General features: G+C 47.5%; 1 protein-coding gene across 2 annotated transcripts in view; it reads left to right on the top strand.

Moving 5' to 3' along the window:
* ZCCHC7 (zinc finger CCHC-type containing 7) overlaps positions 1-13,393 on the top strand; it is a 607,337-nt gene that overhangs the window by 476,049 nt on the left and 117,895 nt on the right. For both annotated transcript variants that reach the window (XM_069630519.1, XM_069630520.1), the window contains exon 8: positions 12,516-12,633. In XM_069630519.1, coding sequence (XP_069486620.1) covers positions 12,516-12,633 — 118 coding nt within the window. The remainder of the gene's footprint in view (positions 1-12,515; positions 12,634-13,393) is intronic.

The raw sequence follows: 13,393 nt of genomic DNA, 5'->3' as shown, positions 1-13,393 counted from the left end.
AGAATTTCAGACGCTAATGCATTCTGATCCCATGAAGGTGTACTTGAAGGATCTGTTTAGGGAAATATACCCTAGACCTCCTGTACCGCCTCCTGCTCCCCAGATCCTACGAAGGTCCTGGTGGTTCCACCTCTCCCTGTTGGACCTCCTCCACCACTCCCTCCTCTGCCTCCGCGTTCCCCCATAGAGAAAACGTTGAGGGCTCTGCCAAGCAACGCTTTAGGGTCTGAGGTGCCAAGTGCAACGGATCAACCTTCTGCTCCCATTTTACTGGACGAGGACCAAGCGACCCGGACATTGATGAGCCACCCCGCTCTATTTGAGCATTCCATGACCGGGTGCTGGACATGATGGCCCTGCTTGACTTTCCAGTGCCTGAGGCTCCTGCTCTGCAGGAGAGGGTGCTATCTGGAGCCTTCACTCTGTCACCTCAGGAGCGCACCAGCCTGTTCCTTCAGAAGGACGTTTTGGTTGAGGCCCACAAGGTCTAGGAAAAAACACATTCTGGGAAGCATCTCAATAAGAGGATTGATGCTCGATACAAGCTTCACACCTTAGAGGGCATATCTTTGTCAGTTTGTCTGCTCCCAACTTTGACTGTAGTGGCAGCAGCCACCCTCCAGTTCAAGCCGGCCTCTACAACCTCCACGGTAGCGGCCCAAATGCTCTCCAGGGAGGACAAACTTCTGAACGTCTTTTCCAATTTGGCGCTCCAACTTCGTCAGGCCAACAACGAGCTCATCCTAGTGGCGGCCAATGTCAAGCTTTAGAGGCAGCTAGCCGATTTCCAGTAATGTATTCCTGCGGATAGGATTGAGGACTTCAAGGCTGATTTGTTGGACGCTAGAGATTTGGCACAGGATTTGCTGGAGGCCGCGGCACAACATGTGGATACCTCCGCTCGAGGCCTTATGGTCCGGGTTGACATCTCCCGCCAAGCGTGGCTCCATGCTACCAAGTTTTCAATGGAAGTAGAAGATAAGGTGCTGGATCTTCTTTTTGATGGTAAGGAAATGTTCCATTCCTCCAAGGACTAGAAACTTACCGAGACTACGGCAAGCACTCAAACAGCCGAGTCTTTATCGATCCTGGCAAAAAATCCTGCCAAGGCTCCTTATACACAGAGGTCAGGGTCCCAAACTCGTTCCTTCTCTGGATTCAGGGGTTTTCAGGATCGCAGGGCGCACCGATCTGAAGCTCTGGCTGGCGGGCCCCACCGTAAGCAGCAGCGGCAAGGTGGCCGGTTTTTCAATCGCCCATCAGCCTTCTCTCCAGGGACACATAGTCTCCCTGCCGACAAATCTTCCAAATAATATTTTTTGTCGGTCTCACGAAATTCTGGTGGGAGGATGAATTTCGTCTCATCTGGAGGCATGGCAGACCATCTCCCAAGACTGGTGGGTTTTGTCAATCACTCGGGCGGGCTTCTGCTTGCCCCTCCCCCACCCTTCAACCCTCCCTTCCAGCAGACTGGGTCACCCTCCCTCAAAGCTGAGGTACAGAAACTTATAGATGGCTACTACTCCTGTCTGTTCAGTGCCCAAATCCAACCAGGCTGGCCTGCGCACTATCCTCTATCTTTCCCAGTTAGTTCAATTTATCTCTTCTTCAGGAGAAATTCAAGATGATCACGCCTTGCCAGATAAAGTCCTCTCTTCGGAAGGGCGACTGGCTCAGCGTGGTAGATCTTCAGGATGCATACATGCACATTCCAATTTGGAGCCCGCATCGCAAATATCTGCGGTTCTCCGTGGGAAAGGAACACTTCCAGTTTTGTGTACTCCCTTTTGGGCTCAGCTCGGCGCCGCGTGTCTTTACGAAGATGATGTCATTGCAGCTTTCCTCAGACTGCAGCGGGTTCATGTATACCCATACTTAGACGATTCGCTCCTGCACAGTCCTTGCCCACAGACGGCTTTAACCAATCTTCAGTCTATCCTTCAGCTCCTGTTACATCTTGGGCTGTTGGTGAACTGGCGGAAATCGTCCATGACGGTCTCTCAAGACCTGATCTTTCTGGGTTTCCGTTGGAATACAGTCTCTACCAAGGTGTTCCCAATGGCGGACAGGATTGCAGACCTATTGACCACATGTCAGCTCTTCCTCCAGTCCTCGCACATGACTGCCTGGTGGTTTCAAAGACTTCCACGTCTCATGGCTTCTTGCGTACTAGCTCTACCTCTCACACATCTGAAGATGAGGCGCACTCAGCTAGCTTTCCGGAGCTTTTGGTCTCAGGCATCGGATCCGGATTCCAAGATGATTCCCGTCCCACCCTGCATGACAGCGAATCTACAATGGTGGGCATCGACCAACAACCTTTCAGTTGGGTCCTCCTTCCAGGAGCCCTGCCCACAAATGACGCTTATTACAGACTCCTCCCTTCTGTGGTGGGGTGCAACATTGCATCACCTCAAAGTTTTCGACCTGTGGTCTTCGCAGGACAGTTTCATACCAATTACCTGGTGTTCCAGGTAATTGGTATGAAACTGGCAACAAGCAGGGCGGCACCAAGTCACCTCTCCTTGTGGATCTGGCCATACAAATTTGGGACTGGGCCATCCAGCACAAGGTCCAGCTCCAGGCTGTGCACATCCCGGGCCACATCAATGTGACTGCGGATTTACTCAGTCGTCAGTCGACAGCCAGTTACGAGTGGGAATTGAACAGCGATGTCCTCTCCAACATTTTCCATCAATGGGGCACTCCAGAAGTGGAGTTCTTTGCGACCTCTACAAACAGGAAACGTCCTCTTTATGCGTCCAGGGACGGTCTTGGAGCTTACTCCCTGGGAGACGCCCTTGAGATTCCATGGGACAACATGAAGGCTTCCGCTTTCCCTCTGTTGCCTTTGACTCATCAGTCAATCTGAAAGCTCAGGACTGCATCAAACTGCACTCTCCTGTTCATAGCTCTGTGATGGCCAGCCAGATTCTGGTTTTTAGATCTGCAGCATCTGTCGATTCTTTCCCTGATCAGATTGCTGCTGATACCCAACCTTCTTCACCAGAGTGATCACCAGCTGTGGCAACCCTCCCCTCAATCATTCAGCTTGGCAGCCTGGTGCCGGAGTTCAGATCTTTAGCGCAATGCAATCTGTCCGAAGAGAATATGCACATTATCCAAGTGGCCAAGAAACCCTTTACGAGGGCCCAATATAGGAGCAAATTGCTCCGTTTTTGCCACTGGTGCTTGGCTAAACAGCTCAATCTCAGGCATGCTGCGGTCAACACTGTTCTATCCTTGTCTCACCTAGCAGCTTCTGGCATTCATGTTCTGTCTTACAGGACTTATTTATCCGCCATTGCGGCCTATCTGTCCACGGACGACTGTTCTTTTTCATTGACTAATCCAGTCATCAAAAGACGTTTTGCGGGACTTCATCTCTTCCCGCCAGTGTACATTCTGGATCCCAAGTGGGATTTAAATGTGGTCCTTACAGCTTAATGCCATAAGCCGTTTGAACCCATGATTACTACTGACCTTAAGTACCTTTCTTGGAAGATTGCCTTTCTTGTTGCAATAACATCCGCAAGGCAAGTAAGCGAGCTCCAAGCTCTCTCAGTGGAACACCCTTTTCACTTTCCACAAGGACCAGGTGGTACTACATACTCATCCCTCTTTCCTGCCTAGGGTGGTTATGGATTTTCATTTGATTCAATCAATCTCCTTGCCTGTGTTTTTTCCTAACCTGGCATCTGATGCCGGGAGAGTGTTGCATAACTTGGATGTCAGGCGAGCCTTGAAATGTTACCTTGATAGAACGAGTGAATTCAGAGGCTCCTCGCAGCTTTTTGTTACATTCGGAGACCCAAAGGGAAAGCCAGCTACCAAGGCAACCATTTCCTGCTGGATTCTTCATGTATCTCTGAGGCCTACAGCATTCAAGGCCTTCTACCACCGAAGGGCATCCACGCACATCTTGTCTGTGGCAAAGCGGCTGCTGGTGCCTTCCAAGAGTATGTCTCTTGCATCACAAAGGCGGCTAAATGGGCCTCCACATCCGCTTTCTGTAAGCATTACTGTTTAGACCTAAGCTCAGGGGCTGATGCCCAATTTGACCAGGCTGTCCTCAAAAACTTGTTTCTATGAAGGGATTTTCCATCCATCCACCCGTACTACCCCTGGTTGTGCTTGGGAATTTCCCCCAAGTATAGAGGAAAGGGGACGGGACGTAGGAGTATAACAAAGTTACTCACCGTAGTGACTATCTTACTTGTAGTCCATAGTCCCCTTTCATCCATACGCCCACCTTCCCCTCTAAAAAGTATCCTCTATTATTGCTTAAATGGTCTCAGACCTGGCGATAGAAGAGGACTGAAGGGCGATGAGCGAGGCAGAGCTCAGGAGGGCGGGGTTACAGCCACGTGCTGTGGCCCCACGTAAAAATAAAAGGACGACAATTAACATTTTTGATGCTTTTTGATAAAAGTGCTCCGCCTCTTAGACGCAGGACTAGTTTTTAACTCACTGAGATCCACTTTGCTGTCCTCTCTGCTTTCAATATCTGTCAAAGCATGATTTCCTGGTGGAAGGTCCCGGTAGTCAAAGCTTTTATGGAAGGGGTGAAAAAGATTTCACCCACCTATTTCTAATCGAACTCCCTGATGGGACTTGAATGTTGTCCTAAGGCCAATGCACAAAGCTATTCTTAAGGCGCTCACCTATAAGACTGCTTTACTGGTGGCTTTTACTCCATTAGGAGAGTTAGTGAACTGCAGGCTCTCTCAGTTCAAGACCCATTTGTTAATATTCATAAGGGCAAAGAGAACACCCACATTTTGCACCTAAATTAATTACCCCATTGAACATCCACTTTCTTTCAGCATCCCACTAACTTAGCTGAAAGAAGCCTCCATACACTAGATGTTAGGAGAGCAGTGATGTATTATTACCTTCATAAGACAAAACCACTACTAAAGACAGATGCATTCTTTGTCTCTTTTGCTGCTGCTAAAGAAGCGGGCCCTGTCTCTAAGTCGGCAATCCCTAAATGGAGTGTTAAATGTACCCAAATGTGTTACTCTCTGGCTAAGAGAGATTTACCCTTTACGCCTAAAGCACATTCTACTCGAGGCACAGGAGCTACTATAGCTTTTATTCCCAATATTCCTCTTGATTCTATTTGCAAAGCAGCTACTTGGAGTTCTGTTCACACCATCGCTCAACTTTACTGCTTGGATACACATTCTAAGACTGATTCTCAGGTGGGGTCAGGCGGTGTTGAAACATCTCTTTGCTGCTGTTCCTTCTCACATCCCCCACCATCTTCTGGTACTGCTCCCTAGTCTATGCACAGTATGTCATTCTAAGCAGATTCACAAGCATCAGAAGATGTACATTACTCACCGTAATCTTATTTCTGGTGCTTAGATCTGCTTAGATTCACATGCGCCCACCCATCCTCCCCCTCTTGGAGTTGAAGGAACATAGACATCTTAAACCTTCTCTGTACCCACTCACACATTCTCTTCAGGCTCCCTCGTGGCAGAACAAAAACAACCGGGGGGGGGGGACCCTCGATGCGTGAGGGATCTTGTTTATATTACACGTCCCGTTAGGGATAGTGTTACACACACACACACGTCAACTATCTTTTCGATCTTCGAAAAATAAGATGCTATACTGCGCAATTGCCACCAGATGTCAGACTATACTCACAGCATGTGAATCGAAGCAGATACAAGCACCATAAATCAAATTACGTTGAGTAATGTATGTCATTATAGAGTATTGTGTAATAAAACTACCTGCTAAATTCATTTTTCAGTGTATTTTAAAGGCCTAAATAAATGAGTTTATTTTTTTTATAACTGACTGGCGTAGCAAAAGTATTGTTTTATACTGTGTGGACTCATTGTGGACTACTGACCATGCTCGTACTCTTCTGAGACTAAGCATTGACTGCTCTCCACACTACCTGGATTGGTTTTATGCTAAACTCTTAGAGCTCCCTGTTCAACATATCTAGTTTGGCCTCCTAAAATCTATCCACCAGGCCTGATTTTAGAAATCCATCTCAACAACCATTGACATCTATTATCTCCAGATACCACCTGAACCACATTACTATGACAAAACATTGCTCAGTGAAACAGAACTCACCGGCCTAACATCACTGCCTGCATTTAGGCTCTCAGCCATTCAACCAACCATAAGACAGGACCCAAAAGAAACAATGTAGAAAGAAGATTTGCAGCCAGGTAATGCTGTCCCTTGGCGATTCCACAAAAAAGTTTTTTGTTTTGGTTGGTTGTCTAGCACAGGAAGTTCACTTTATGTGTGGCTGCCACGGGAGTGGTCCTCTTATGCGCCAACCATTTGGTTCAAAATTGCTTGTGATTTACTGGTATCTATATTGAAAACACGTGTTTCCCCATTTTTTCAATGGTTCATCAGGAGAGAATAATTATTCCAGATTTCTGATCCATTGAAAAAAATGGGGAAACACGCGTTTTCAATATAGACTCAACAGTAAATCACAAGAAATTTTGAACCAAATGGTAGACGCATAAGAGGACCACTCCCACCCACAAGAAACAATACCTTCTCCTCCATTCATCATTATACACCCTGCATCATCCACCACAACAATGCAGCAGGAACTGAGAGATGTTCCAGACCCCAAGAAGAGCCTGCTAATCTGATTGGGGGGAGGAGGGGTGGTGGGACTCAAAAGGACAAATGGGGTCCAGCAGGGCCCAGGGGGCCAACCCTTACCTGTGAGCGCGTTGCAAACGGTGGCACCAGGCAATGTTGGAAAGCTGCCTAAACAGGGATGGGGTGGGCTGGGAGGCCGGTGGAGAGAGGTGAAGCATGGAAACAAGGAGGGGGAAGAGGGTCGGGACAGGAGAGCGCGATGTGGGGTGGTGGGATTCAAGAAGTACAAATGGGGCAGTATTAACAACTCTCTAAGAGTGCGACGCAGGCCAATATTTACAATACCACCTCACAGTGGCACTCTCTAGATATGACTCACAATTCTCCAAGGGTGCGACGCAGGGTAATATTCACAGTACTATCTGAATGTGACTTGGGTAGTCCTCACTAGTTGTGGAGCTGGTTACTATTAATAGCCTGGTTTGCTATGCGGCACGGCTTTGGGGTAGAGTGATTGATCTACTCCCTACCCTGGCCACTCCTACATTGATAGTCGCTGCTAGTTGATAGTTGGCCACTGGCTTCCCGCTGCTGACACCTGCAGACACAGATTGGAGCCGCCTGTGTGGGAGCCGCCCTTTGCCTTGGGGCCTTTAGCTGAAGGGGCTGCATGGGCAGAGTGCTGCCCTTGGAAGGCAGGTTAAAAGGTGGCGATTGACCAATCAGGGGAGGGGGTGGGGAAATGACTATGGTAGAGGGACGGGGAGAAGGAGAGGGTGATCGGTGGGCTACCTTACTTGCTCCGCCGAAGAAATCTCCAGACCTGGCACCCAACTTCCTATCCCTCCTCTACAACTCGATCAGTACCGAAAGAGTTCCAGCTCAGTTGAAATCTGCATACGTCAGGCCTTTGCTAAGGAAACCCAGAGCTGACCCATATGACCCAGCCAGCTATGACCCCATCTAAAACACCCCTTTCATCAGGAAACTTCAGGGAACATTCATATATCGTCAATTGAAGAATTTCATCGAAACAAACCAACTCCTTAAAAACAATGAGGATGAAAACTGAGTGCGCTCATCCTGCTAAACACCTCAGCTGCTTTTGACACCATCAGCCACATTATCCTGCTAAAAAGACTGGTAGATATTGCTGGTAAAGAAACAGCTCTTCACTGGATCACCTCCTTTCTTATGGGTAGAGCAAAACCTACTATGCCCCTCCAATTCCTGGCCTTCCCCACTTACATGCGGATCCACACTCTCACCACTACTTTTCAACATCTTCATGACACTCCTACTAGACACCAATACATCTGGTATCTCCTGCTACAACTGCGTGGATGACAGACAAATATTCTTCAAATATTTGACCCACCCATCACCTGATGCCCCAGACATTAAAAACTGCTCTCACAGGTGGAGCCATGGATGACAGCAAGCAGACTTAAACTCAACCACAGCAAAACAGAACTGATGCTCTGTAATGCTACAGGTTCCAACTGCATCACAATCCCTAGGCATGACGAGATGGGCCCTTGCCCATACCCATCAACCATAGTAAGGAATCTTGGAACAACAATGGGCATACAGTCACTCTTGATCCAGAGTTCCTAGCCATTGTCAGAAGCATTCTCTCCTAGATGCGCATGCTACACCACATCTTAAGTTATTTAAAATCCACTCGCAGGACAATGGCCCGAATTATAATACTATCCAAACAAGACTATACAAATAGCATCCATCTCGGACTCCCAGAGTACCTAATGAGGGAACTTCAAAGAGTTAAAAAAGCAGCGGCGAGAATACGTCTCGGAATGAAGTGAGTTAAATATATTCCTCCAGCATTACGTATTCTTCAGTGGCTACGCATCAAAAAAGCGTTTATTTCAAAACCTTGTGCATCGTCCATACCACAGAGGGGAGTTTTCCTCCTTCAGAAGTAAGTTTCAACACTCCAGAACACTTTGGTCCAGCAATGCTGCACTAGGACTAGTCCCCAACTTCAATAAGAAACAGCAAGGAGGATCCACTGTTTCAGTTATGACCACAAAACTGTGGAACACCCTACCCAAACCTCTACTTGTAAGTGAACCACCTGACTTTCAGGAAACCACTCAAGACTTGGCTTTTTAACCAAGCACTTTGAAAAACAATTGCAATAGGCTAAAAACTGTGCACCAGAAACTTGGCCTAATGTTCAACAAGCAACTTTCGGAACTCTTGGCACTGCCATCTGTGGGAAATCAATTTAATTCAAGGATCCTCTGCTGAGGGACACTGGTCTGCACTCGATCTCAGTGAAATCTACAACCAATAGCCAGGAAGCGACAACCCCCTCACTCTCCCAGCTCCCTTCTGTCCTCCTCACAACTAGCTCCTCACTACTAAAATCTTGCATCCTTTCACCTCCCACGCTCCTTCAGGTGACCTCCACGTCTAGTGTACTTAACAGATTCAGACACTATCCATCTTCTATCAAGAACCATGGCTAACCTGCCCGGTCGGTACCAAACACAAACAACCTACAGCTTTTCATATGGGCACACAGGTAACAGTAACTTCGACCTGCGTCCATCAACACCAACTGCATCTGCCTTCCTGTAATCTGAGTTACTGTAACGCTCACCTGATTCTCGCAGAGGCGCCGGTCTTGACTGGGCGACTACCGTATCTTCAAAGGTGATGTGTAGCACCCGGTTGGCTCTTTGGGCTGGACCTCTGTTCACTGTATGCCTGACGTGAAGAGTAAGATGTCTGCAGATAGAAAATATGGGGTTAATGAACTGGGGTTATTGGGGTGTCCCTATCTCTTTCCTCTTCTCCTCTCCTGAAGACCCCCAAAGGTTAACGCTCTCACCTTAGGTAAGTGAATGCCGAGCTCTCCATCTGCCTCGGGGCAGGGTGCTGTAACCAGTTTCTTCACTGGATAGGTAGCGCAGGCCTCTTGACTTCAGAGGACTGCTGTCCGTCGTTTACTGCACGAACAGTAAGTTTCGAGTAATTCAAATGTCTTTAAAGTCTTTAATAATGATGTCTCTTGTTTTGCAGGGTTCCGGCAATGGCGGATGACGGGCTGAAGTGAGTTGAAGATGGAGCCCGTGTGATGAATAGAAGCGCCTGGAAGCACGTAAGTAAGCGCTTGTTGCCTGCTTCACGATGCGCTCTAACTGTCTTTTTATTTTGCAGGTACAAGTTCGGAGCGGCTGCAGGGTGCCGGAAAACCCACTGGGTTAGATGTGGAAAGGAGTAATGGCACGTGAGTATTAAAGTTCCCCAATGTCTTTAAACGCACCTTGTTTTGTCTTTCAGATGCGGGATGCAGCGCCGAAGGCCTCCGGAGTGTGCGAAGAGTTGGTAAGCTTTTGTCTTTCAGATGCCGGAATGCAGTGTGAAGACCTCCGGAGCGCACGAAGAGTAGGTAAGCCTTTGCCTTTCAGATGCCGGAATGCTAACCTGTTCTTTCTTGTCTTTATAGGTGTTGCTGAAGACTGGATTCAGGATGGTAAGCCTTTTTCCTTAGGCCCAGGACCGGATGCAGAAGACACAATGAGCGTTCTGCTGCAGAGGGTGCAGAATAACGCAAAGCAAGATTCATCCACCGGGTGTGGTTTAAATAGCCTCCTGTAGTGCTTAGGTGTCTCCTTCCACAGCCACGCCTAGGTAAGAAAAGAGTTCCTACTTTCCAGAAGAGTTCCAGTGTTCTGAATCTAGGGAGTGGCTCCAGCCCCACCCAACAGGAAAAGTAGTTCCAAACAGAAGGGGATCAGAGGCTCAACTGGCAGGCAAGTAAGCAGCATGGTCTGCTGCAGGTAAGTCCACCCAAGCATTATGAGCCCGGCGCTTCCAGCGCTGGGACTGGGCATATTTATGAGCCTGGTGCCACTGGCGCCAGGACTGGGTCCAAAAGGTCCCAATTGGGACTGGTTGGCACTCGGAACCTGGGTTATGGATCTGCTTCCAAGGGAGCTGGGAAAACCCTGACCTTTTGGAAGCAGAGATCATGACAGTTACACACCATGTCCTCTGTGGCGAATCCAAGGAGTTTGTCACCTCTCCCCAAGGGGGAGCCACCCCCTTTGGGACTAGACTGGTGAGCCTGTTACGCTTAACACCCCCTAAGGGACAGGCTAAGCGGCATCCCTTTGGAGGTGACTCCCCTCTCCCCAAGCCCTCACCCTCCCCTTAGGGGACAGAGAAAACCCAGAGAGGGACTTAAGGTACCAACTACCCCTCTCCAGAGACTAACATCTTTATAGGGTATACACGATCTAAGGTGTATCACAACCCTTTAACAATGGCTGCCTTGACTTCGTTGCATTCTCCTCATGTACTACTGGCGGAAAAACCAGCCTCCTAGAGGCATGTCGGGAGGAGAAGGAGTCAATCAGAAGTATCCATGCAGCCCGCTGAGTTTAATTACGCTGCAGCACACATCGGAGGAAGACACGCTCCGAGAGACATTCAGATGGATCGAACGCCAGACGTGGTCTTGCACCTAGAGGTCCGCACTGACTGCAATGTGACTCAGCAAGCAAGCAATCAAAGCTGTGCAGTGCGGCAGCTCGAGCAGGAACAGAGTACTTCTGTGGGCCAAAGCAACTCCCTCAATGAGCAAGCAAAAATCAGAAAGAGAAACCACCTGCTGCAGTGTCCAGTTGAGAAGTCGCACGCTTAAGTGACTCTGCTGCAAGACATGGAGAAATCTGCCTACATTGCTCTTCCAGGGAGCACTGATTGACATAAACCGGTACACAGTGGCTTAAGGGAAACAGGAGGAGGGTGACAAGGCCAGAGAAATCAAAAGAAGCCCTTCTGTGGGGAAGACACTGAGAAGCCCCAGAGTGAGGGCGAGAAACAAAAGGAGGCCCCGGTGTGGGAAAGAAAGACAAGCCATAGAGTGAAACCAAAGGAAGCCCCAGTGTGGGGAAGAAACAGAGAAACCACAGAGTGGGCAGGGAAACTGAGAGAAACCCCGAGGTGGGGAAAGAGAGACTGAGAGAAGCCTGGTGCAGGTGAAAGAACAAAGAGACCCAGAGTAGGGAAAGAGCAAGCACACCCCAAATTGGGGGAGGAAGAGACTGAAAGAGCCCCCAGAATATGGGACAGAAAAATACAAAAGACTCCCCAAAGATAGAATGACTGTGAGACAAACAAGCCGTCACTCCATCCGTACACTAACTATATAGTCTTGTTCTTGGACTGTGAACATAGGCAAGGGCCTATGCAAAAGAGACACAAGGGCGCCGGGGGGGGGGAGGGCGTGGGGTCAGAAGCATGCAGCCATCCCTTTCCCTTAGCCAAAGGCCAAAGTATGTCTGTGTTTTTTGTATTTACATTGGAGTATTAGGGATGGAAAAGCAGGGTAGAATAGGATTTCTGGACAGAGGGCTTCATTTTATGTTTGACCATCTTGACACTCTGACGAGCACACCTTTTTACCTTCATTTGTATATATTTGGGCTTAATGTCACACACTTGGGGAAAGGTTAGGTCTTTTCAATTAGAAGAGCGTATAAAACTCTTGAAAATCTTGCCTCCTTATCCATCTCTCGCTTCTGACCTACCACACCACCTTTGTTACAGAGCTGTGCATTGCAAGGCCAACAATATTGGCAGAAGTGCTCTGTATAACTCTTCTTTACATTCAATTACATTAATCACTGAAAATGTACTAACGTTGACATTTTATGCCGAGATTCTGAAAGGGATAAAGTATTCAAAACCCTCACCCTCTTACTCTCTAGGATGTTATTAATGCTATTGCCCTTTACTTTTATATTCTCATGTCTTATTGTAAGCCTCTGCATATTCTTGTTATTGATTTGACATTTCTGAAATAAAATCTTGCTCCTTTCAGCTGTTTTCAGCATTTGTATGACCAATGTATCATTTTAAATTTGTTTTCTTTGCAGGAGTGTTCTGAAAGGCGAATGTTTCATGGGGCTTTTCCTGCCTGTCCTTTTATCAACGTCTATGATCGGGACTATGAAGTTTTGAAAAGAAGCAAGAGAATGGAGCTCAAGGTTAAAGGTACATTAATATGATTTACTAATTAAGTTGATTTGATCTCTCTGTAATGTGCTTCGTCAGTGACTTTGTAAATGAAAAAATAAATTTTGTGTGCGTGCTGCCCTTTAATGCCAACTCCTGGCATATCTACCAATCCAAAAGTAAAGACGCAGTTCTCAAGCGCCTATTCATGCAAACCTATCAAGTGATAAGGGATTCTATCACATTTTTGCTTGTTTGTGTACAAACTTAAATCACTCCTTGATTTTCAAGTTATCCTAAATTTGTGGTTTTCTTTTAATTGCTTTCCAAAAAGTTTGCAATTATGACAAATTTGTTTTTCATAAAACCAAGTGGAAAATGTGTTATTTCCCTACATAGTGCAGTTAATTCTAAAACTGGCTGTCAGAGATGTCCTCTTGAGAGATGAACTCCAAATCACCTCGCCCACAGGTTTCATTTGGCTCTGATGCATGGGAAATTACTCCTGGTGACTTAAAACGTAAAGCGGCCCTTTGCAGAAGAACCTGGTTAAAGACTTCAAAATAGACTTCAAGAAAATAGGTTTGGCCCTGCCGGGTCATCCCTTGTCTTTCCCACTTCCCTAGTCCAGTCGTCCTTAATGAGGATATTGGTTCTTGTCAAAGGTAACACCTGGCTGTCTTTTGTGTCTTTTGCTGCCTTATTCTAGTGGTGGTTTCCCTAAGACAACAGCTGACTAACACCCTGGGGATTTTCTAGGCTTTCTCTCACCAAGCCTGCTTAGTAGGCTTGGGGAGTT

Source organism: Ambystoma mexicanum, chromosome 6q (assembly GCF_040938575.1).
Source record: "Ambystoma mexicanum isolate Mex_15411 chromosome 6q, UKY_AmexF1_1, whole genome shotgun sequence".
NCBI classification, from domain to species: domain Eukaryota; kingdom Metazoa; phylum Chordata; class Amphibia; order Caudata; family Ambystomatidae; genus Ambystoma; species Ambystoma mexicanum.
The sequence above is the reverse complement of the archived record's forward strand: the minus strand, read 5'-3'. Positions and strand labels throughout refer to the sequence as shown.